Raw genomic sequence first — 21377 nt, forward strand, 5'->3', positions numbered from 1 at the left:
ATAGAGTTATTATGGTCTCATAACTTAAGTCGATCCAATATATTTTCGTCTTAATATTTTTTTAAAAAAAAGTTGTCTTGAATTTTTGCGAGTTAAACTATATTTTTACTGATAATCTAATTTATCTTTAAATCCATCAAGTAGATCAGGTCACATCAAATTATATTTTTATTTAATTTTTTTTAAATAAATATTAATAATATCTAGATATTTTTTTATGTTTCAAAAAAATATCTATTTAATCTGCACCCTAACGCATAAAAGGGATGCAGTGAAAACTAAATTTGAACATGCAAGGACATGGTTGGTATGAGGGTATTTTAGACATAAAAATATATTTTTATAATAATTTTTTTTTGGAATACGTAGAAGCTTTCGATCAAATCACCAAAGTTTTGGAATTTTCTATTTCTTGATTGTTTTTTCATAACTTTATAGTTTGTGAATTTCAGAGTGTTTTTTTCTTAATTATTTTAAAATATTTTCACAAAATACAACGGCTAAGAATTTCCAAAACTTTCTGGTTTGAGTGTTTCAAACAACAAAATTATTCCTGAAACGTTTTAAAAATTTAAGTTTCTTGTTCAAAAATCAAGATTTTCTTACAACTTCTTTTTAAAACTAACGGCTATTATTTTTCAAGATATTTTAATTATATTTTTTTACTAAAAAATTAATATATGGGTTATTTATAATTTATTTTTATTTCACGGATATTCCTCAGCGTTTTTATGTTTTCTAAAAAACACTGATTTTTAAATCCCTTAAGCATTTTTAAAAATGTTAGTCACTAAGAAATTTTCAATTATTTTTCCTAGATTTTAACCTTTTCTTTCTTAAATATTTTTATAAATTTTAGTGAATGATTTTTCTGGATTTTTTAATTAATTAAAATTCTTTATATTTACTTTTTTTCCCAAAAAACTATTATATTTTCATACGCTAATTGTTTTTGAAACTTTTTATTTCTTAAGAGATTTTGGTTTTTTTTATTTTTTTAATATTTTCGAAACTCTTATTTTGATATTCATCTTACCATTTAATTAAATTCTGACTGGGTTGGGTTGATTAAATTTTGCCAAGCAGAACTTTACAAATCCTTCTCACAAGGGCATTTTTGCTATATTAATCGAAACAAAGGGACTATTCGGGTTTTTCCATTTCCCCCAGTGTTCCGAGATATTTGCGACCGCTCTAGCCTCTACTCTCTAGCCCATCCTGTCCTTCTTAGCCCATTGTGGGCTTTAAATAAGCCCATCTGTGTCCTCGAAGAGCTTGAAAGTGGATCCAAGACTTTCTGAAACATTAATTAGCCCAACAGGACTTATTTGTTAACTTCTTTTAAAAACTTAATAGCAGAGTTATTTAGAAATTATTTTTATTTCATAAATATATTCAAGATTTATTTATAAGAATACTTATTTCTTAATTCCTTAAAAAAATTTAAAAACACCAAAAAATAATTAATTTAAAGTAAAGAAAAAAATAAAAATTTTGAATTTTTTAAAAATATTTTAAAAAAACAAAAACAAACAAACTTTATATCTTCATTTACCCGGTGTTTATTATCTTTAAATAAAATAGAATATAAAATATTATCAATATAGTTTATTTAAAAAGTTAATTGGCATGTGTTAACAAAAATAAAAAAGTACTCTATTAATTAAATTTTATAAGTATAGTTACTTAAATGAAAAACAAAAATCAGTGAAGGGTCTAAAAAAACCACAAAATATAAATACTTTATGTATCATTATCTAAAACAAAATAATAACATAGGATAAAATGAAGCATTAAAAAACAAATACTTTATTAAAAGAATTCAGAATAGGTCCTTAATTTAATTTAATAAATAATACTTTATCCGGCCACTATTGCTGATAAGGACTTGATTGCGTGACGAATTTAGCCCGCCTTGACCCGCCAGCATGTCTTTCCCAACACTAATTGTCAGGATCCTATCTATGGCCCACCAAATAAAAAAAAAAGTTAGCAGCTTTTTGGCTTTTTGCCCCCATTGATTGAAAAATCCAAAATAAAATTCCAACTAGCACAATTGCTTCGTTCCCGGGACTCTTTGGTTCTGCATGCAGCTGCAATAACAAACGAAGTTTCGAGTGAGTTTCGAATTGCGTTTAGATGTCTTTTAAAAGCATTTATATTTTCAAAAAGCATATATTTTTTAATAATTTTAATTTATTAATAGTAAAAATAATAAAGTTATTTTTACAAAGTAATATCTTCTGTTTTTTAAAAGTTTTAAAAATACATTTTACTTTAAAATAATCAATTTAGTGTTTCTCATAATTGTAATGTTTTAATGTTAAAAAAAATTAACAAAATTATTTCAATATATTTTTTAATAAAAAATATTTTTTTAAAATATAACACCGCGCAATATTAAACACACGCAAATTCATGCTAAAAGCAAGTTTTTTCGCAGCAAAAACAGTGTTTTTAAAAAACTTAAAATATTTTTTTAAAATTAATTTATTTAAAGTTTTAAATTATTTTGATATACTAATATTAAAAAAATTAAGAAAATAATATTATTATAATATATTAAAAAAAAGAAACAACTTCTATTACAATACACAGATAATACATGTAAAACAAAACCAAACAAGCGGTCAAGAATGCACAACCAACCAATGAAAAACACAAACTTTTTTTTTTTGTTTTTCTCAAATGGAGGCAATCAAGTTAACCACTCTCCTAACCTGAAACTGTATCATGTCAGAAGCTTCTGTCTCTCTGACCCTTCTCATGTCCTCTAGTCTCTCACACGCTTTGAAAATGCATAAATCTTGAATTGAATTCTTCTCTTCTCTTTCTTTCTCACATCATCAATGGCGGCGTGAGCTCCATGAAAATAAAAAAATGAAATACTTGTAAAAACTCTTTCAATCGTTTCCTTGGTGGCCGAAGGGAGTCTCCACCTAAATCCTCTTCTTATCTCTCTCTCTCTCTACAGTAGTAAAGATGCCAAACTTGATCGTGAAACTCTACAGTGTCTTCTTCAAATATCAACAAAAACACCTCTTACAAACCCTTTCTCTATCTTCTCTCACTGATCAGAAACCTACCAACTCATTTGGCGTATCGTCCCGACCCCACGAATCCATCGCCGCTAGCAACCCTTCTTTTACTGACGGTGTAGCCACCAAAGACATCCATGTCGACCCCATCTCTTCTCTTTCCCTCCGCATTTTCCTACCTGACACAGCTATCACCTCCCCGTTGCCTTCAACCCATGATTACGGCGGCTATTTGCCTCCCCCGGGTAAATTTCACCGGAAGTTGCCTGTGATGCTGCAGTTTCACGGTGGCGGGTTTGTGAGCGGCAGCAATGAATCGGTAGGAAACGATGCGTTTTGTAGGAGAATCGCCAAACTGTGTGATGTTATTGTTGTGGCTGTTGGGTACAGATTGGCACCAGAGACCAAGTATCCGGGGGCTTTTGAAGATGGGTTCAAGGTTCTTAAATGGTTAGCAAAACAGGCTAATTTGGCTGCTTGTGGAAGATTGGATTCTCAAAGCCATATTTTTGATAGCTTTGGTGCTTCCATGGTCGAGCCTTGGTTAGCTGCTCATGGGGATCCTTCCAGGTATCCACTTGGATTAACTTGCCTGTTCTGTTCATCAAGCATATAATTAACATGAAAAAATCACATTGATTTTGAGTTTTATTTACTCATCAATTTGTTTTTGTTGATTAATTTACTAATTACAAGTTGGTTCTGTTCTAGTAACCTGGTAAAAGATTGTCCAAAAGTTACAAAAATAAATATAGCTAATCAATTTGGTGACATTAAGATTTTTCAATAGCTCTCTTCTCCTTCTGTTTTAATGAAGTAGTCTTCCCTGACTTGGTATTGATATCAGAACAGATGTGTATTGCTTGGGGTGAGCTCTGGTGCGAACATAGCAGATTATTTGGCACGAAGGGCTGTAGAGGCTGGAAAGTTATTGGATCCTGTCAAGGTGGTGGCGCAAGTCCTCATGTTTCCTTTCTTCATTGGAAGCACTCCCACACATTCTGAGGTTAAACTGGCAAACTCATACTTCTACGATAAGGCTATGTGCAAGCTGGCATGGAAACTTTTCCTACCCAAGGAACAATTCAGCCTGGATCACCCAGCTGCCAACCCTTTGACTGCCGGAAGACAGCCGCCTCTGAAGTACATGCCACCAACACTAACAATTGTGGCAGAGCATGATTTTATGAGAGACCGGGCCATTTCTTACTCAGAGGAACTGCGAAAAGTTAACGTGGACGCACCTGTTCTTGATTATAAGGATACTGTGCATGAGTTCGCTACACTTGACGTGCTTCTCCATACACCACAGGCTCGGGTATGTGCTGAGGATGTAACTATATGGGTCAAAAAGTATATATCCCTTAAAGGTCATGAGTTTTCTTATTAAATAAATACAAGCCAAAACGATAGAAAAAGAATGGAGAGGTTAGGAGAGGAAAGAGCTGCTTAATATATTCAAGTAGCAGCAAGAGCTTCCAGCTGGTTAGCCTAATTAGTTGATTATTTAGGACCTGGGAGGAAGGGTTTGTTCTTCTTTTCTTGTAAATTATCTGAGTGTTTGTCTGATAGTAGGCTTTTCAAATTTTTCAATGGAATTTTTTCCATTAAATATATCAGGGGCTTTCTTCTGTTCTTGTTTCCATTTTCGATATTCATAATATTGTACATGTAGGATTGAAATGAATGGCATAAATTTTCACCTTAGTTCTGTTTGATCTGTTCGAGGTTCCATGCATGAATCCAGCATAGCCTGCTTCTGGAAACGTGGGAGTGGTGCAATCCTGGTTGCACCGCAGCCGTGCCTACATTGCCCGGCAAGGATGCAGATGCATATATTTCCTTGCTGGTGCCAATGGAGCTTCTTACTGTGTCAACATATTTGAATGATACATGTTAGTTTACACAGCAGAGTTTCCTTGAGCAGTTTAGCAGATGCATTTTATAGCCTATGCCACATACACAGTAACTGTGAATGCAGAGGTGATCTGATTAGCACTGCTTTTACCTATATTTTAATCCATATTGAAGCCAAAGAACAAAGTTATGCTGCGACTTTGAAGAATGCCAAATGGAGTCCGCCATTTTTATTCATTGAGCTTGCTTCTACCATGTCGTCTTTAGAAACAGCTTTCAATCATCTATATAGAAATGGATGCATCCACGGGCCAACATTAGGCTCCCATTTCTGAGGATGTAAACGCATAAAATAGGGTTCTGATCTCATAAGATTTTATTGAAATCTCAGTGATTCAGAGATGGAAAAGGATCGCAACCAATTGGGGTAAATGAAAGCCCCATGTATTTTGCTTTTAGATCAAGACTCCATCCATGTAAATCTTCTGCCTCTAATTTGGAGACTCCACCACCCCTGGGTCCTAGCAATTTTAAATCACTAACAAAACTATGCAGGATCTTCCTTGCTTCATGCTGTAGAGATGCTAAGGAATAGGCTTTTTTTCATTCATTATCCTTGAAGAAAACTTCATTGCAGGCCCTTAATTTCGCCAAGATGGGAACATCAAGAGATAAAGGATCGGTGGCCTGGCTGTAAAGGTCGTGAACTCTCTGGTTCAAAAATTTTCCCCCGTGATTCTGCACTAATGTTCTCAAAGATTGGATGAGTTTAAATTAAAATTTTAATATCAGTATATTAAAATAATTTAAAAATTAAAAAAAATAATTTTAAATAAAAAATTAAATTTTTTAAAAACACCGTGATATCTCGAGACGGTGCTGCCCTCCGAACCAGTAATTCCACCGATTAAACCAACTGATTTTTCAATGTGAGAATGCTTGGATATATGGTTATTGAATGGCGCCATCTTTCTTGGAAGCTTTTTTTTTTTTTCCTTGCGTGTTGGTATGATGATCAGCGTGAAATAAGTACAAGAACCATCCACTATACATACATTAATAAAAATATAAATTATTCACATTATTTGTGTTTTGCAAGATCCGGAGAGTAAATAGCAAGCAAACACAATATATATATATATATATATATATATATATATATATATATTCCGAAATCTTTCAATGTTTTTATTTTATTTTTATAAGAAAATTATTTTTAAAAAAATTCATAAAAAAGGTTTTTTTAAAAATAAAAGAAATTTTAGAGAGCATATTAAAATTAACAATCTTCTTATGTTGTGATAATAATTGTTATTTAAATTAATTAAAATATAAATATATTAATTTTTTTAAAATTAAAACAGTGTTGTTTTATATTTAGTTTTTTTTAAGAAATTTTGGACCGATCCTTCCATCATATAACTTGTTTTAAAATAATAATTATGACTTTTATGAGATGGACTCAATAGATAAATTGAGTAAGATTTAAGGACTGAAAGAAATAAAAACAAACTTTGAAGGACTTTAAATTCATTTGTCCCCTTCTCCCAACAACATCATCATCCTCCTCAACTCCATCTTCATTAATCAACAGCAAAACCAGATCCCGGCGTTCTCCTCTCTCTGTAGAGATGCCAAACTTAATTGTAAAACTCTACAGTGTCATCTTCAAATATCAACAAAAACACCTCCTACAAAGCCTCATCGAAACCCCTGAATCCACCAAACCCAACCCATTTGGCATAACTTCTCGGCCCAGCGAATCCATCGCAGCTAGTAACCCATCATTTTCCGACGGTGTCGCCACCAAAGACATACATGTCGACCCCTACTCTTCTCTATCTCTCCGGATCTTCCTTCCCGATACAGCTGTCACCTCCTCATTGTCTTCTACCTATCAAATTACCAATTACGGTGGGTATTCTCCGGCGGAAGGAAAATCTCACCGGAAGTTGCCGGTGATGTTGCAGTTTCACGGAGGCGGGTTTGTCAGCGGGAGCAATGAGTCGGTAGGAAACGATGCGTTTTGCAGGAGAATAGCCAAATTGTGTGATGTGATTGTCGTGGCTGTTGGGTATCGATTGGCACCAGAGACCAAGTATCCTGGGGCTTTCGAAGATGGTTTCAAGGTTTTGAATTGGTTAGCAAAGCAGGCTAATTTGGCTGTTTGTGGGAGAGTGGGTGCTCAAAGCCATATGTTTGATAGCTTTGGGGCTTCCATGGTCGAGCCCTGGTTGGCTGCTCATGGAGATACTTCCAGGTACTCTTTTTGTTGTTTTCTCACCCTATGGAGATTGAGTTTGCTTGTCTATTAAGCATTGTGTGCAAATGGGTATGCTTTGAATTTCATTTAATTAATTATTAATCCATATATTTTTTATGCATTGTTTTGTTGCTTGAGAGTATGGCAACACGAAATCGGAACAGGGGATGTGGTTTTGTTAAATTTCTGAAGAGAATTGGGAGTTTTACAGGAGAGAGTGATCTAATTATAGCATTGTTAAAAGATCTCATGCCATCAATTGTAAATAGCTCCATGATACAATGTAGATCTAATTTATAAATTGGAGTATGTTGTACAACGGGGATCTGATTTTATTGAAGAGGAGAAAATTACATGGTATTGGCCCAATTGGATGGATCCAGTGGCTATATTACTTCTGTACCTGAAATACATGTAAATTTTCCAAGTGTTTTTGGCAGGATTTCCCCTAAGAACCGAAAACTCGTGATGATGCTTGTCGTATCATTCTCATTGTAAGAAGAGTTTCTTGAAGCTATTTGATTGTCGTTTGTTAGACGAATCCATCTTTATACCAAATTTAAGTTGTTCACAATCATGCTGGTTCAGGAAAATCACTCTGGCTACATGGTTCTAATTATATCACCATCATTATATATGCACATAGTTGTCTGTTCTCTCTTCGTTTTGGTCACTTTAAATTTTTTCAAGGCCTGTCCTTTTCCTTCTGTTTTAATGAAGTGGTCTCCCCTGACTTTGTATTGGTACCAGAGCAGATGTGTATTACTTGGGGTGAGCTCTGGTGCAAACATAGCAGATTATGTGGCAAGAGAGGCTGTAGAGGCTGGGAAGCGATTGGATCCAGTTAAGGTGGTGGCACAAATCTTGATGTTTCCTTTCTTTATCGGAAGCACTCCCACCCATTCTGAGATTAAGCTTGCAAGCTCATATTTCTATGATAAGACCATGTGCATGTTGGCATGGAAACTCTTTCTACCTAAGGAAGAGTTCAACCTAGATCACCCAGCTGCTAATCCTCTTATTGCTGGGAGGCAGCCACCTCTTAAGTGCATGCCCCCGACTCTAACAGTTGTGGCAGAGCATGACTTTATGAGAGATCGAGCCATTGCCTACTCTGAAGAACTACGGAAAGTTAATGTAGATGCACCTCTTCTTGATTATAAGGATGGTGTGCATGAGTTTGCTACTCTTGATGTGCTTCTCCAAACACCACAGGCCCGGGTATGTGCAGAGGATGTCTCTATATGGGTCAAGAAGTACATATCACTCCGAGGCCATGAGTTTTCTTATTGAATGGAGCTGAAAAGAAGAAAGTGAGCTGGAAGGGGAAAGAGCTGTTCAATAGATACGGGGTCATCTTCTTTATGATCTTCTGCTTCTTTTCCTATCCTTTTTCTTTTTCCCCCCTGGAGATAAGCAGCATTGTTGTATACTGAGGATTAGCTTCTGGCTCTATTCCATTTCTCAAGTTCTGTATTTAGGAAAAAGGGTTTTTCTCTCTTATTGTAAAGTCATTGTTTGTCTGAGTGTAGGACTCGCTTGGATATTGATGAGAATTTTATTCATAGATATACCGGGAACATTACTTTTCCAGCCCATTTGCAGGCCGCTTGCATGTAAACAGTAGCACTGCAGTGATACCTTGATACCAGTTTCTTGCCACGCCTCTTGTCTTCCTGGATTTGTTGGCCTTCTCTGTCTCTGAAGATGCTCATAGGGCTTTGGTATTATCTCTGTACGCTGTTTCCTTCCTGCTGTCTTTGGAGTTGCCTTGTTCTGTGCTCCTTCCAGTTCTGCATCACAAATCAAACGCTGGTGGTGTTTTCATAGCAAAACACATTCCTAAGCATTGCTTCCTTTCGAACTTCATTTCTTTTGTGTCACCATTTTTTTTTAAAAAAACTTCTGGGCCCTCTCTTGTATCTACCACAAGTTTTCTGAGTGTATACTGCTATGGACAATGTCTAAAAGTTGCTACTATCATTACTCTGCTTGAACGGGAATGCAGCTTTTGATTTCTATCATTCTATTCTGCTGCTGTCCTCTAAATGCTTTTGGTTCTCACCGAACCTTCCTCAATTGCTTAGTGCTGGAAACTCAACGTGCCAGTGTTCTCGCTTCTCAGTTTTCTCTAGTGTGTGGCCATAGCAGGACTGTTCTCTTGGGAGAGTAAGGGTGAGTGTTTTCTACTCTTTCATGTATCTATCACGCCTTTATCTTTTTTTTCTTCAAAGAATCAAAAGAACGAGGAACATTCTTTTGTTTGGCTCTACATGCAATGCTAATACATATACTGTACACATAGGATGATTGGAAATTTGATGAATTCTCGTAGTCCAGTTACTTTTGTGCAAGCTTCCTGCACTTAAGATGCAGATATTGCCTTGCTGGGGCCTAGCTGGTAATGGTATGTTGTCCACATCGATTGTGTTGGTGCAAGGTTGTTTAATTAATAATTTAAGATAGCATGCCCTGTACCAGTTCTGCTGAGCATTTTATAGCTGTGCAAGCAGATTATCACGACTAAATTAGGCAATATTGCAGAATAATAGCTACTGATTGGCAGGTCATTTTGTCTATTGATCATGTCTGTGTATCAGCAGATGACCTGGATGAAGAGAGCCACAGTCACTGCATATTTGATATTTCGCAAGCACAGTCAAAAAAAAAAAAAACCTTACATAGTAGATTCAAAAGAATGTAATTTGACTGCTCTATATCTGCTGCCTATTATTATTTTCCAAGCTTAACCATCCTTTCTGGGTACCGAACTTCAATACAAGAAAGAAAACTGATAGTTTTGTTCTATGTGAAATTGGACGGAACTTTTTTATATATCGAGCATTTTTTTCATTATTCACTTGAACAAATCTTTTTCTTGATTTAAGCCTTTTTATCTACCAAAAAATAAACTATTCTTATTCAATAATTTGTGTTCAGATTTTTCAATTATTAAGTTGTATATTGTAATTTTGTGATCATATTTTGAGTTTGTAATCAGCCCCCCCTAAAAATATTGTTCCAGCTCCGCCATTGAATCGCCTCTGTTCTCCCTTCTTTCTCTGCTAAGACGAGAAGGAGATACAGAAGACAGCATTAAAGCAGCATCGAGTATTGCAATCAGCGACTGAATTCAGATCTTTTAGGAATAGACTCTGCGCCAGATCTTTCTGAATCGGAGAAGGTTCTAGGGAGCGAGTTGAAGGCGTTGAACCTTCTTGTTAAAAGAACATAATTGTTGGGTTAGAAGTGTCCATAACTCTGATCACCATGTCCGCAACTGATGGACTTTTCAAGATATCTTTCACATAAAGGAACCATTTTCATACATCCAAAAACGTCCACAAGTGCCTCAAGTTATTGCCCTAATTTCATTCTATACAGCTAGCTTCACACGGAATTATAAACTAAAAAAGATGGACCATGTAACAATCAGCTTCAAAGATTATTGAAACCATCTGATGACCTGGAGCAGCTAGCACTTATCGATAAGCTCCTTACAGCTACCTTGACTGCACCAACAGCACCAAGCTGCCTAATCTCAGGACTCAGCCCACGTCTGTCCTGGCTCTTACATTTTTCTTCCATCTGAACACCCACAAAGTATGCTATCTGAACATCGATAAGCACAGTGAGATAGATATTGCATGAAGCGTTCAGGTTTTTTGTCTTCTAAAGCTTGGATACTGATTGATGGAAGCGGGGGAAAAACAAACAAAATAAAGTACTAGGCAAAACAAGAATGAAGATTGACCTAGATCATGCAGGCTCTGCCATTCATAATATGAAGAAAACAAAACGGAGGTGACAATTATCTGCAGTCCAAGAAATTTTCCTCACTCTGTTTGCTAATCAATTACAAGTTTGGGCAACCTTAACTACCATTTCCAGCTTGCAAGAAACTAGCATGCATAAGTAGCTCACACTTGTAGCCTTTTGAATTTTACACCTAGAAAACAGGCCTACAAACTTAGCATTCGATATTCAAATTTTGCTCTGGCATCTGCTGGAATGCACAATTTTGCCATTAACTATGAATCAGATATGAAACAAAAATGTATGAAAACCCAATCAATGCAAGTGGGTCAAAAACATGGCCCGAGTATTTATCGACAACTTGAAATCTAGAACAAACTCAATTTTCCAAAAAAGAATATAGTTTCCTTTAGCAAAGGAAGCGATCATTTATGAAACAGTTGTCTGAGCCTATCTTTTCCATTGTTTTCCTCTAACTTGATCTACTATTTGATGCCCTTCTATTTTTCACCATGTTCAAGACCTAACCATATAACCAAGAATCATGATCTAAAATTCGCAAGGACCAGGCTGTACCCACAAGATATATATTGTGAAAACTGTTAGTGATTCTGAAAAAAAATATTCTTTTTACAGGTTATCATCTATAGTACATCTCCTCTACTATCATAAAGACAGAAGCTTAGATCCTGCTTAGTCATAAAACTAGGAGAGAGGATGCATTCAGTGGAGTAAGATTCCAGTGGTAGGTAAAATGCATACATATCTAGTTTTAAGGTATTGCAGGCACAAATAAAACAGAAAAGATTCTCAAAGAGCTTGGAGATACAGTCAGCTGGTAGAGCGGGGTTAGGAATACCATATAAGCATCAATCTATGTTGCATGCTTAGTGCTTATTTCAACCTGCTTTTACTAGATATACTGTTTTTCTTCTGTCTTTCTTTTTCTTTTTTTCTTTTCCTCACCTTGATGCTAGATTAATTCCCATCAGCAGGTCTAAAGACAGCCAGTGACTAGAGGAAGAACAAGGAATAAGGTGATAGGTCTTCTTTAGAGAAAGTAAGATATGTTAGGACTAAGCTTGATCAAAGGAATTTTGATAGTTAAGTTCACCATATCTTAGTCATATTTGTATATGCATACATCAAGAAAGATAACAAGAGATCGGTTGAATTGTTCATGTAAAAGTACCTTGCCAGTAGCATTACGAACAGGTGACATGTGAAGAAGATTCCAAAATGTACTCTTGTCTTTCCTATTATTGAAGAAGAAAAACTAGTAGTTAGAACCAATCAACAAAATTCAGTTCATCCCAAACACATTGAAAGAATAGTCAAGTGCGAACCTGTAATTTAAGATACAAACTGTGCATGGTTGCTCAACCTGAATGCTTTCCTGTACCTGGGGACAGTTTGCAAAATCAAAACTTTTCAGTCAATACAACTGTTAAGAGTAAGATCTTAGCTGGTATCCAGCCTAGTCTCATTGTGAGATAATATGTAATTATTTAGGATCATTTTCTTTCCTCATATGTTTCACATTCTGGATTATATATACCCGTGTACACGCTCTTGTACAGATGGCTTTGCTAATACAGGCATATGTTTCTCCAACCCTTCTCCTGTTGCCAAGCTTATATTAACAACCTCTATTCCATGTCATCAAGTATATGAAAGAAGTTCATACCTGATGCAAAATTGAGGAATCTGTATCAACTCCATTGAGAAAATTCCAATCACGTCCTAACACTTCATGTCTATCATAACCTATAGAAGGAAAGAAGTGACGTAAGTGCCTGCATGACCTGTGTTGTTCAGATTTTTATGCTTGAAACATAGTTCGCGTGCATGTCATAAATATGGATCTCATAAAATTTGAGAACCTGTCAGTTTTAAGAAGGCATCACTTGCGTAAACTACAGGCATGTTAGGCAAGTGTGGATCTATCCTGCGCAGGAACACAAACAAAGAGATTAGAAATCTTCATCTAGACATTTCCTACTCATAGACGTATTAGGAATTTGCAACAACTCACAATACAAAGCTTTGCTTGATTCTACCAAGAGATATATTTAAAGATGAATTAATGAGGCCAGCCGCCGGTAAGCTGCACCTTTTTCCACACACCATTCTACCAGTTGACTCACTACAGCCGGTTAGCACGGACAAGATGTCATTAATGGCAGTTGCAGCTCTTTGCTTCTCTAGTTCGCTTGCCTCGCATGACTCTTCAATCTTTACTCCTATAAATCGAGACTAATAAAATGTTAGCCAAGCCAGAACCAGAAGTTACTAGTGAGAAGAGTCCGGATTAGAACCAAATCAGGAAGCTAGGTAACCTGAACAAGAATATTGCAGGGCAAGAAATAAGAACGATGATTATTAATCAAAATTGCAGTAACGGCAAAGCTAAAAGAAACTATAGAGCCCAAGCAGTGCAAAGCCTTAAAGTCCAAGAAACAAGACTCACAGACGAAAACTGTGGAAAATCATCTTCATAAAACTGAAATGAATTGCACAAAAACAAGACTAACAGACCAAAACTGTGGAAAATCACCTTCATAAAACTGAATTGAATTGCACAAAAACAAACCTTTACAATTGGTATCCGTATCCAATGCCAAAACGCGTGTCAATTCCACCAAAGAATCAGAGCAAACCTCTCTCCTGCAGGAACCAAAAGCAATCTCGTTACAAGCAGCATCAGCCCCATCATCAGTTAATTTTTTGTTTCTCCGTATAGGCACCTGAACCCCAATGAAATGAACGACGCCGCCATCCTCCTTGCTAAAAACAGGGCTCATCTGAAACAACATCCAAAAGGGCGTCCCATCTTTCCGATAATTCAACAAACGAACTCGCACCGCCCTCTCCTCGCGAATTGCCTCCCGGATCTCCATAACTGTTTTTCTGTTAGTCTTGGGGCCTTGAAATATCCTGCCGTTGTTCCCCACCACTTGCTCTCTCGAAAAACCCGACATTTTAAGGAACCCAGGGCTTGCAAACACTATAGGGTGACCCGTAATGTTGGGGTCAGTGATGGTGAAATTGTGACGCAATTCATCGAGATCTTCTCGCACCCAGAGAGAGTACCTGGCATTGAGGGATTGCTCAATTGGAGCCAATTGTGATTCCATATTGATTGTTGGGACTTGAAAGTCTTCTTCTTTATCCAACTTGCTTTGCCAATCAGCCCCAATCCCATGTGGGATTTTGTTTTAGGATTTTTGAGACCAGGCAGAGAAAGAGAACACACAGATTTCAGATCAGTAAAACCAAGTTAAAGCCAAGCCAACGTAAGTCCGTGTCTTGTGAGATTTCCCTAGCAGAAGAGCAGCGAGTGAAGGGGAAAAAAGAGCAAAGCAAACAGCACTACTACTAGTGGTGCTGTCGCTGTCGGGGAGAGAGATGGAAAATATCGGGAAACTTGTAGTATATATAAATGAATGGAGGAAGATGAGTGGGAGGGTAAAATCAATCGCTGTTGTTGGTCGAAGAGTCTGTGTATGTGATGACAATAAAGAGAAGCTGCCGTGAAACAGACAGCTACTTCGTCAGGTTGATACTACTGCCCTCCAGCAAGCAACACAACTCCAAATCCGGCTGCCCGTATCAGGCAAGGGTTGTCTGGTAGTGCTGTAAGATACGGTTGAAACTGTGTAAAATGTTCGGACATAATTTTGCATAGATTCTATAAAAAAAACTAAGTATTGAGATTTTAATTAAAAAAACTATTGAGCATTTGTAATATAAAAACTCTTTATTTTTTAAATTTTTTTATGATATATTATTTTAATATACTGATATAAAAAAAATTATTTTGATATAATTTCAAGTGAAAAATACTTTAAAAAATAACCGCTACTATAATCTCAAATATTACCTAAATAAAATGCATGTTTGGTACTATGCTATTAATTGCATTTGAATGCGTTTAAAAAATATATTTATTTTAAAAAAATTGAGGTTAATAGTTTTTGCTAGTGTTTTTTTATGATTTTAATATATTAATATTAATATCAAAATAAAAATATTATTTTAAATAAAAAACAATTTAAAAAATAACCGTTATTATAATCTCAAACATTATCTAAATAAAATGCATGTTTTGTATTGTGTTATTAATTGCATTTGAATACATTTTAAAAATGTATTTATTTTGAAAAAATATTAAGTTTTTATGATTTTAATATATTAATAAAAAAACTTGAAAAGATATTTTTGCGTTGAAAAAATATTATATATTTTTTTAGTATTTTTTAATAATTTCAATACATTAATATTAAATTTTATAAAAAATTATTTTTAAATATTTTTAAATAAAAAAAATATTTTTATAAAGTATCTTTCAGTACTTTACTGGAGAAGCACATGTGATGTGATGTGTAAAGGCAAGCCGCTAACCCGAGTACCTCACTCATTTGGCTTTATTTCTCTAAATAAAAATAAAATAAAATAAAATAAAATAAAATAGGGCCAACCTCTAAAGTCAAAACTGCTCCAAAACTATTTCGGTAGAGCCAATTTTGCATTAGAAACAATTGTTTATATCAATTTTATATATCTCTAAATACGTTTGATTGCCTACTTGAATATCTTGTTAGAATCCTTCATAATTTGATAGGATCAGGGATGAGCAAAAAAATAAAAAAACTGATTAAATCGAGAAAATCGAAAAAAAACTAACCGAAAAAACCGAACTGAAAAAAAAACAGATTAAACCGATTAAAATTTTGAAAAAACCGGCCGGTTCGGTTCCGGTTTTATAAGCAAAAAACGGAACCTAAACCGGAAAAAAAACCGAGCCAAACCGGAAAAACAAGCCAAACCGGTTTTTGCCCTAAAAAACCGAACCGAACCGAAACCGGTCGGTTTGACCCGGTTTCGGTTTTTTTTAAAAAAAATTTCGGTTTGGTTAATTTTTTTGATAAAAACCGAACCAAACCGAAAATGATCACCCCTAAGGACTATAATGTTTTTGCCAAAACCAGGAGGATAAAACATCTAGTTTGAGGACTTATTTGTAATAACATATTAGTTATAAGGACCTAAACAACTTTCCCAAAACTTAGGAACTAAAAAGTAAACTAGAAAAAAATTAATCTCTCAGCTCGAAAGGGGGCAGACATGGATCGAGTGGGAATGTTGAGTTTAGATTTACGTGGATTGGTGTACACGTGTAGTGGAAGATATTTTTTAAAATAATTTTTTATTTGAAAAATATATTAAAATAGGGTTTTTTAGATTCTTTTATATAATATATTAAAATAATAAAAAAAAACATTAAAAATATTAAAAAAAAAACAATTGGAAAGCTGTACCAGAAACTTTCATGATTTTTTTATTTTTTCTTAAAGGGCATTGGCAGGCAGGGCAACTTTTTAGGTTTTAGATGGAACCGCTGATTGGCTTAAAAATCAGTGGGCAGTCGTTCCGTCGCCGTCCCTAGCTACGTGTCTTATGGAGGAAGTCATCTTAAGCTCTGATGCCGAAACTCAACACTGACATATAATAATAATTGAATTATTTAAAAGCTGAGGTGGAATTGTAAGAACACTCACATCAATTAAAAGTAGAGGCTTATCCATAAATAATAGGTTTGATGAGATAAATACGAGAGATTTGTTGGCGTGGAGACAGAGAGAGAGAGAGATAGGAGGAGTCTCCTCCTTGGATCTATTCTGAAATGTGCAGCGTGGAGTTAAAATTCAATTTTGTTCGTTCTGTAATCTTAAAAATATTTAGTTAATTAATATATTTCATAGTTTTACATACAATTTTCATTAAAAAAACTACAATTTATAAGTTTTTCTTAAAAATTCATCTTTTCAAACAATATATATATATTTTATTAACATGAATGTCCGTGGCAGCTTGCGCGTACTTTAACTAAACTCACAGATCTTGAAGTTAACAACTATGTAAATTTTCATTGATCCTAAAATTTATAAGATTCAAACTAATCAAATTTAAAATTTGATAATATCTAAAGATCAAATCTATCTTGTTAAATTCAATCAATATATTTTAGAACATGTTTGGGAACACGGTGTAAACTGTGTTTTCAAAAAATTAAATTTTTTTTTGCTAAAATTTAATATGGTTTTGTACATTTTGAATCGTTTTGATGTGCTGATATCAAAAATAATTTTTTAAAAATAAAAAAAATTATTACCATATATTTTAACATAAAAAATTATTTAAAAAACAACAATTACCGTAATATTACCGTAATGTTAAAGACTCTCTTAATATATCTTTTGGTATGTGGGGGCTTGAAGGATAAGTTTTAGTGACAAGATTGACATGCCAAGTGTGAGTGAGGATGATCCAAACCTTTTTTATTTTTTATTTTTTTTGTCGTTATCATAGAATGCTCGTTTTAGGCTGTATAGGCTAGATGCTATGTGGGCTGGAAAAAGCCCACCTTCTCTATGTTACTCATCTTACTGTTATCAATTGGTTTGCAGATGTTCTTCAATTTTTCTCCATATCTTTAATATATTTACATAACTCATTCCGTGAATTGATCGAAAAATCTCGTTAAGATAATAAATTCAAATATATTAGATAAATACCTCATCAAACAAGAAAAAACTAAGCCACCAACCCAAGAACTGTATCAACCTGGAAACATTTTCTGTCCTGCTGTCAGTCGGTGATCTATTTTACTTACAGGAAAGGAGGAAGGGAATTACTGGAGAATTTATAAACTTTTAGCAGAAATGTAAGTAGTTCTTAGAAACCCTAATATTCCTCCAGAAAATTGCTATATATGACCTGTGTTGATATGTGGCCCAAGCTAGCATATTGACAGTATTTAAGGCGTTATGTGTGCATAGAGACACAGGTGACTGTATGTCTTTGAGCGTGCAGAGGAGCCGGTAATAGCATTAGATCACGAGTTCTGGAGACTCCTCCAAGGCAATATTGCATTTTCACGAGTTCTGCTCTACTGTTTCATTTTCTGACCTACACAGCTGAAGAACTAAATGAATTTACGTATAAGCTTTACTTGACTGTAGTTTTTCAAGGGCAACACAGATAGGTAACCCTCCATCGGGTTAAATTCACTGGAATATGACATGAGAGATCAATTTAACATGCAAATAAGGGAGAACATAGTTTAGATGTCTGTTCTACTGTTTAACCCTAAAAGATTTCTTATGATAAAAATAGAGAATTTCCGATACTTAAATAAATATATTTTTTTAAATATAAAAATATTTTAAAGAGAAATGCTATAAAAATATACATGTAATAAAAAATGAAGATTATGAATTTTTATTCTGAAGGTTTCATGGTGTATTTATAGTCCATGAATCTTGTCTTTTTATAAAGAAAATTATTTAAAATATAATAGATCCTTAAATGATTTTTATATATCTAAAAGATATAAAAAAATTAAAATTCAAAATATTAAATATAGCTAAACTCATGAAATTTAAGTTCTTCCCGTAGTTATTCTTCTACTTCTTCTTTTTTTATTAAGTCCATCGCTATCAATGCAGGGGTGGACGTAATAAAAATAAAAGAAGAACCACATTGAGAAATTGTTAACAGTAAAGGGATGAAGCATACAATTAATTAACCTCGTATAAACTTTTTCTTAATTTTACCAACAAAGTGAGAGAGACAGTGGACCAGAATCAAAAGTGAACAAAACAAGATCACAGCGAAACAGACAAACATATGTGCGTGTGTGTGTGTTCGTCGTGGAAAAGAAGTGGGGCTGAAAAGGCTAGCATTTCCTAGAAAATTGTAACGTGGAAGACATGCCCTCGAGTGGGTGAAAGGAGAGTTGCGCCCCATATATGAAGCTGGACAAGCAAAAAGAAGAGCCAGCAGGAATCTTTCATACATGGCAATGCATTTCTTTTTTAATCAGAGACTCGATAAGTGCTTAGCGTGCCGATGGAAAAAATTATTAAAATGGCAATGACCCACACGTCGGTTTGAATCCCTTTGCCTCAATCTGCTTTCTCTCAAGACCTATCTATTATTCTAATAATGGTAATTAGGTGTCAGACACTTGCAATTGTTTGTTAAGATTGTTTTTACTAACTCGAATCATTGGTTTCATAAAGTAGTTAGTAAACTAATTCTTCATGGTGTCCTTGTGTTCTTGCCTTGACTTTATATATAACAGGCTTATGGGCTGTGGCCCTGCATTCTCTTCAATGATCAAACTCCCTTGCAGTGGTATGTTCTTGTAGTTTTATTGTCCACTGCAAGTGCGATGGGAAGGAGACCTTGCTGTGACAAGGTTGGATTGAAGAGAGGCACATGGAGTGTCGAAGAGGATCAAAAGCTCATGAACTTCATCCTCAGTAATGGGATAAAATGCTGGCGACATGTTCCTAAACTTGCAGGTACATATGTCAAGGTCATGATTCATTAGTTTTCCTTACATTTACTATAATCGAAATTAACACAACTTGGAAGTACATATCTAGGCTTGCTGAGGTGCGGGAAGAGTTGTAGATTAAGGTGGATGAATTATTTGAGGCCTGATCTCAAGAGAGGTGCATTTTCAGAAGCCGAAGAAGATCACCTGGTTGAGCTTCATTCACGTTTGGGCAACAGGTTCTGCATGCTATTGTAACATCTTACTTAATTTCTGTGTTCATTTTTCTTTGCTTTTCAAGTGAGTAATGATCAGGAGATATAGCTTCCCGATGAATTAATTCATGTTCTCTTAAATACAATATTGATATCACTTCTTTTTAAAAACACAGGTGGTCCAAGATTGCTGCATTTTTCCCAGGCCGTACAGATAATGAGATCAAGAACCATTGGAACACAAGAATTAAGAAGAGGCTAAAGCTACTTGGTGTAGACCCACAAGGCCACGAGCCACCGATTGAGCAGGCTGAGACCAACTGCGATGCAAAAGAAAGCACATTTGCAGCTATGAAAGAAGTAGTGGGCAACATTAACGTAGACCAGAAATTACTAGAAAATCCAGTCTCAAAGGTAGAAACTAGGCTTGACCACGACCATTCTTGCTCTGGCCACAATACCAGTAAAGCTCTGAGAGAAGATTCTGATGCAGGGTGGTCAACCTTTCCCTCGCTCACTGACCTGCAATCCGATTCATGTTTATCAAGATCAATGGATGAATATGTCGTACAAGAAAGTTCTTCTGAATCTTACTGGATTGATACTTATGTGGATTCTTTGCTCTCATGGGATGGCCTCAGCTTTAGTAATCTGGAATAGCTAGATATTTCTTTTTGACCATCATCAATGAGAGTGTGGATCAATGTACATCATTCACCTTTCATGTGAGGTGGCATGTAATTACATGTATAATATCTATCTTGCTTATGAGCATTTGGAGGCATTCTTTACAAATCAAGATGAATGTGCATGAAGTGTAGCATCCCTTCTTTATATATAAGAAGTTAGTCTTGGATGAGATGATGCGTACACAAGATCCTTAGCATTTTCCTATGAATCCTTTTCTTTAGGTTTTTTTTTTGTTTTATTTAAACATGGTATCTAAGAGTCGAGTCGGGTTGGTCCACTAAAAAATAAAACTCTTCTAACAATAATGTACTTCATTTATAAGATTTAAACTCGAGATATTACTTAAAAGAAATAAATATCAAATCACTTGAATTAATCATCTCTGTAAGTTTATTTTATTTATTGAAGCTCAAAAATAAAATGAATTTTTCTCTTCTTTTTTAATCTAAATTTAACAAAATCCTTATAATTCTTCTTACCATCCAATCTTTCAACTTATTATACCACAATCATCAAACCATTTAAATCAATCATCGTTGATTTTGATTTTTGCAGGTTTATTTTGTTTATTGGGATGTCAAAATAGAGGAACCCTTTTCTTTTCTTTTCTTTTCCTTTTTAACCACAATTTGACAAAATCCTTGTAATTCTTCTTGCCATAATCTTCCAACCCATTGAGCCACAACCACCCTTATATTCCTTGGCCATACCGAGCTCGACGGAGAAACTGTCCCTTGGTTTTATCAGAAGCCAGTCCATAGGAAATAGAAACAAAAGAGGTTGCGTTGTCGTTTTTTTCGGGTAGACATTATTAAACAAAGGGAAGAGGTTAAGTTGTCCCTTGTGTGATTATAAACTAGCCACAAGTGGTGGATCTGTTGTCACTTATTTATTGTCAATGGGAAATGACAGGTCGTTGCATCTCCAAAAACCTTAAGACAAGCCATCATTTTCCTACCAGGCAGCCTGGTCCATCGAATGGTCCACTCATGTCACCATCAAAGAGAACCAACGACATTGGCCCATGTTCCCAGCAAACAAGGGTTTTATGAAGAAATCTGGAGCGGTAAGAAAATCTTATTGCTACCCATGGCTATCAAACCTGAGATCAAATCTGAAAAGGAGTTTGGATCACATGGTTAATTCTCGAATTCAAGTTATGCAACAAGCTTGAGCTGTGAAGAACAAATTATGCACAGTTTCAGACACAT

At 35.0% G+C, this 21377-nt stretch overlaps 4 protein-coding genes across 8 annotated transcripts; 3 read left to right on the plus strand and 1 right to left on the minus strand.

Moving 5' to 3' along the window:
- Positions 1–2695: 2695 nt before the first annotated feature.
- On the plus strand, positions 2696–4745 carry LOC7494793 (probable carboxylesterase 16). Its single transcript, XM_002311699.4, has 2 exons — positions 2696–3608; positions 3891–4745. The coding sequence occupies exons 1-2, from the start codon at positions 2983–2985 to the stop codon at positions 4426–4428; spliced, it is 1164 nt and encodes a 387-aa protein (XP_002311735.4). The 5' UTR covers positions 2696–2982; the 3' UTR covers positions 4429–4745.
- A 1696-nt stretch (positions 4746–6441) lies between these two features.
- LOC7494794 (probable carboxylesterase 11) lies at positions 6442–8756 on the plus strand. The gene is made up of 2 exons (XM_002311700.4): positions 6442–7155; positions 7914–8756. Exons 1-2 carry the CDS (start codon positions 6527–6529, stop codon positions 8449–8451), a joined length of 1167 nt encoding a protein of 388 aa, XP_002311736.1. The 5' UTR covers positions 6442–6526; the 3' UTR covers positions 8452–8756.
- A 1704-nt stretch (positions 8757–10460) lies between these two features.
- LOC7494795 (protein TWIN LOV 1) lies at positions 10461–14551 on the minus strand. Of its 4 annotated transcripts, none has more exons than XM_024606582.2 (7): positions 13508–14550; positions 13028–13157; positions 12798–12862; positions 12602–12681; positions 12261–12316; positions 12107–12170; positions 10461–10770 (listed from the first exon to the last, which is right to left on the minus strand). In XM_024606582.2, exons 1-7 carry the CDS (start codon positions 14049–14051, stop codon positions 10597–10599), a joined length of 1113 nt encoding a protein of 370 aa, XP_024462350.2. In that variant the 5' UTR covers positions 14052–14550; the 3' UTR covers positions 10461–10596. The 4 variants fall into 4 exon arrangements, with proteins under 4 accessions (XP_024462350.2, XP_024462349.2, XP_002312647.3 ...); XM_024606581.2 differs by having other exon boundaries at positions 10461–10746; positions 12950–13157; XM_002312611.4 differs by having other exon boundaries at positions 12950–13157; positions 13508–14546.
- A 4077-nt stretch (positions 14552–18628) lies between these two features.
- LOC7480938 (myb-related protein 315) lies at positions 18629–20260 on the plus strand. 2 transcript variants are annotated; one of them, XM_052455298.1, is made up of 3 exons: positions 18629–19286; positions 19371–19515; positions 19653–20260. In XM_052455298.1, exons 1-3 carry the CDS (start codon positions 19154–19156, stop codon positions 20134–20136), a joined length of 762 nt encoding a protein of 253 aa, XP_052311258.1. In that variant the 5' UTR covers positions 18629–19153; the 3' UTR covers positions 20137–20260. The 2 variants fall into 2 exon arrangements, with proteins under 2 accessions (XP_052311258.1, XP_002311737.3); XM_002311701.4 differs by having other exon boundaries at positions 18636–19286; positions 19371–19500.
- The last annotated feature ends 1117 nt before the right edge of the window (positions 20261–21377 follow it).

The sequence above is a fragment of the Populus trichocarpa genome, chromosome 8, assembly GCF_000002775.5.
Source record: "Populus trichocarpa isolate Nisqually-1 chromosome 8, P.trichocarpa_v4.1, whole genome shotgun sequence".
NCBI lineage: Eukaryota > Viridiplantae > Streptophyta > Magnoliopsida > Malpighiales > Salicaceae > Populus > Populus trichocarpa.

Excerpts from the sequence above, each read along its gene's own strand:
- LOC7494793 (XM_002311699.4), top strand. The coding sequence starts at position 2,983 with ATGCCAAACTTGATCGTGAAACTCTACAGTGTCTTCTTCAAATATCAA. Across the intron at positions 3,609-3,890 it reads GCTCATGGGGATCCTTCCAG|ATGTGTATTGCTTGGGGTGA; the intron begins GTATCCACTTGG and ends ATATCAGAACAG.
- LOC7494794 (XM_002311700.4), top strand. The coding sequence starts at position 6,527 with ATGCCAAACTTAATTGTAAAACTCTACAGTGTCATCTTCAAATATCAA. Across the intron at positions 7,156-7,913 it reads GCTCATGGAGATACTTCCAG|ATGTGTATTACTTGGGGTGA; the intron begins GTACTCTTTTTG and ends GTACCAGAGCAG.
- LOC7494795 (XM_002312611.4), bottom strand. The coding sequence starts at position 14,051 with ATGGAATCACAATTGGCTCCAATTGAGCAATCCCTCAATGCCAGGTAC. Across the intron at positions 13,158-13,507 it reads TACGGATACCAATTGTAAAG|GAGTAAAGATTGAAGAGTCA; the intron begins GTTTGTTTTTGT and ends CTCGATTTATAG. Across the intron at positions 12,682-12,797 it reads TGCCTTCTTAAAACTGACAG|GTTATGATAGACATGAAGTG; the intron begins GTTCTCAAATTT and ends TTCCTTCTATAG.
- LOC7480938 (XM_052455298.1), top strand. The coding sequence starts at position 19,154 with ATGGGAAGGAGACCTTGCTGTGACAAGGTTGGATTGAAGAGAGGCACA. Across the intron at positions 19,287-19,370 it reads ACATGTTCCTAAACTTGCAG|GCTTGCTGAGGTGCGGGAAG; the intron begins GTACATATGTCA and ends GTACATATCTAG. Across the intron at positions 19,516-19,652 it reads AACAGGTTCTGCATGCTATT|GTGGTCCAAGATTGCTGCAT; the intron begins GTAACATCTTAC and ends TTAAAAACACAG.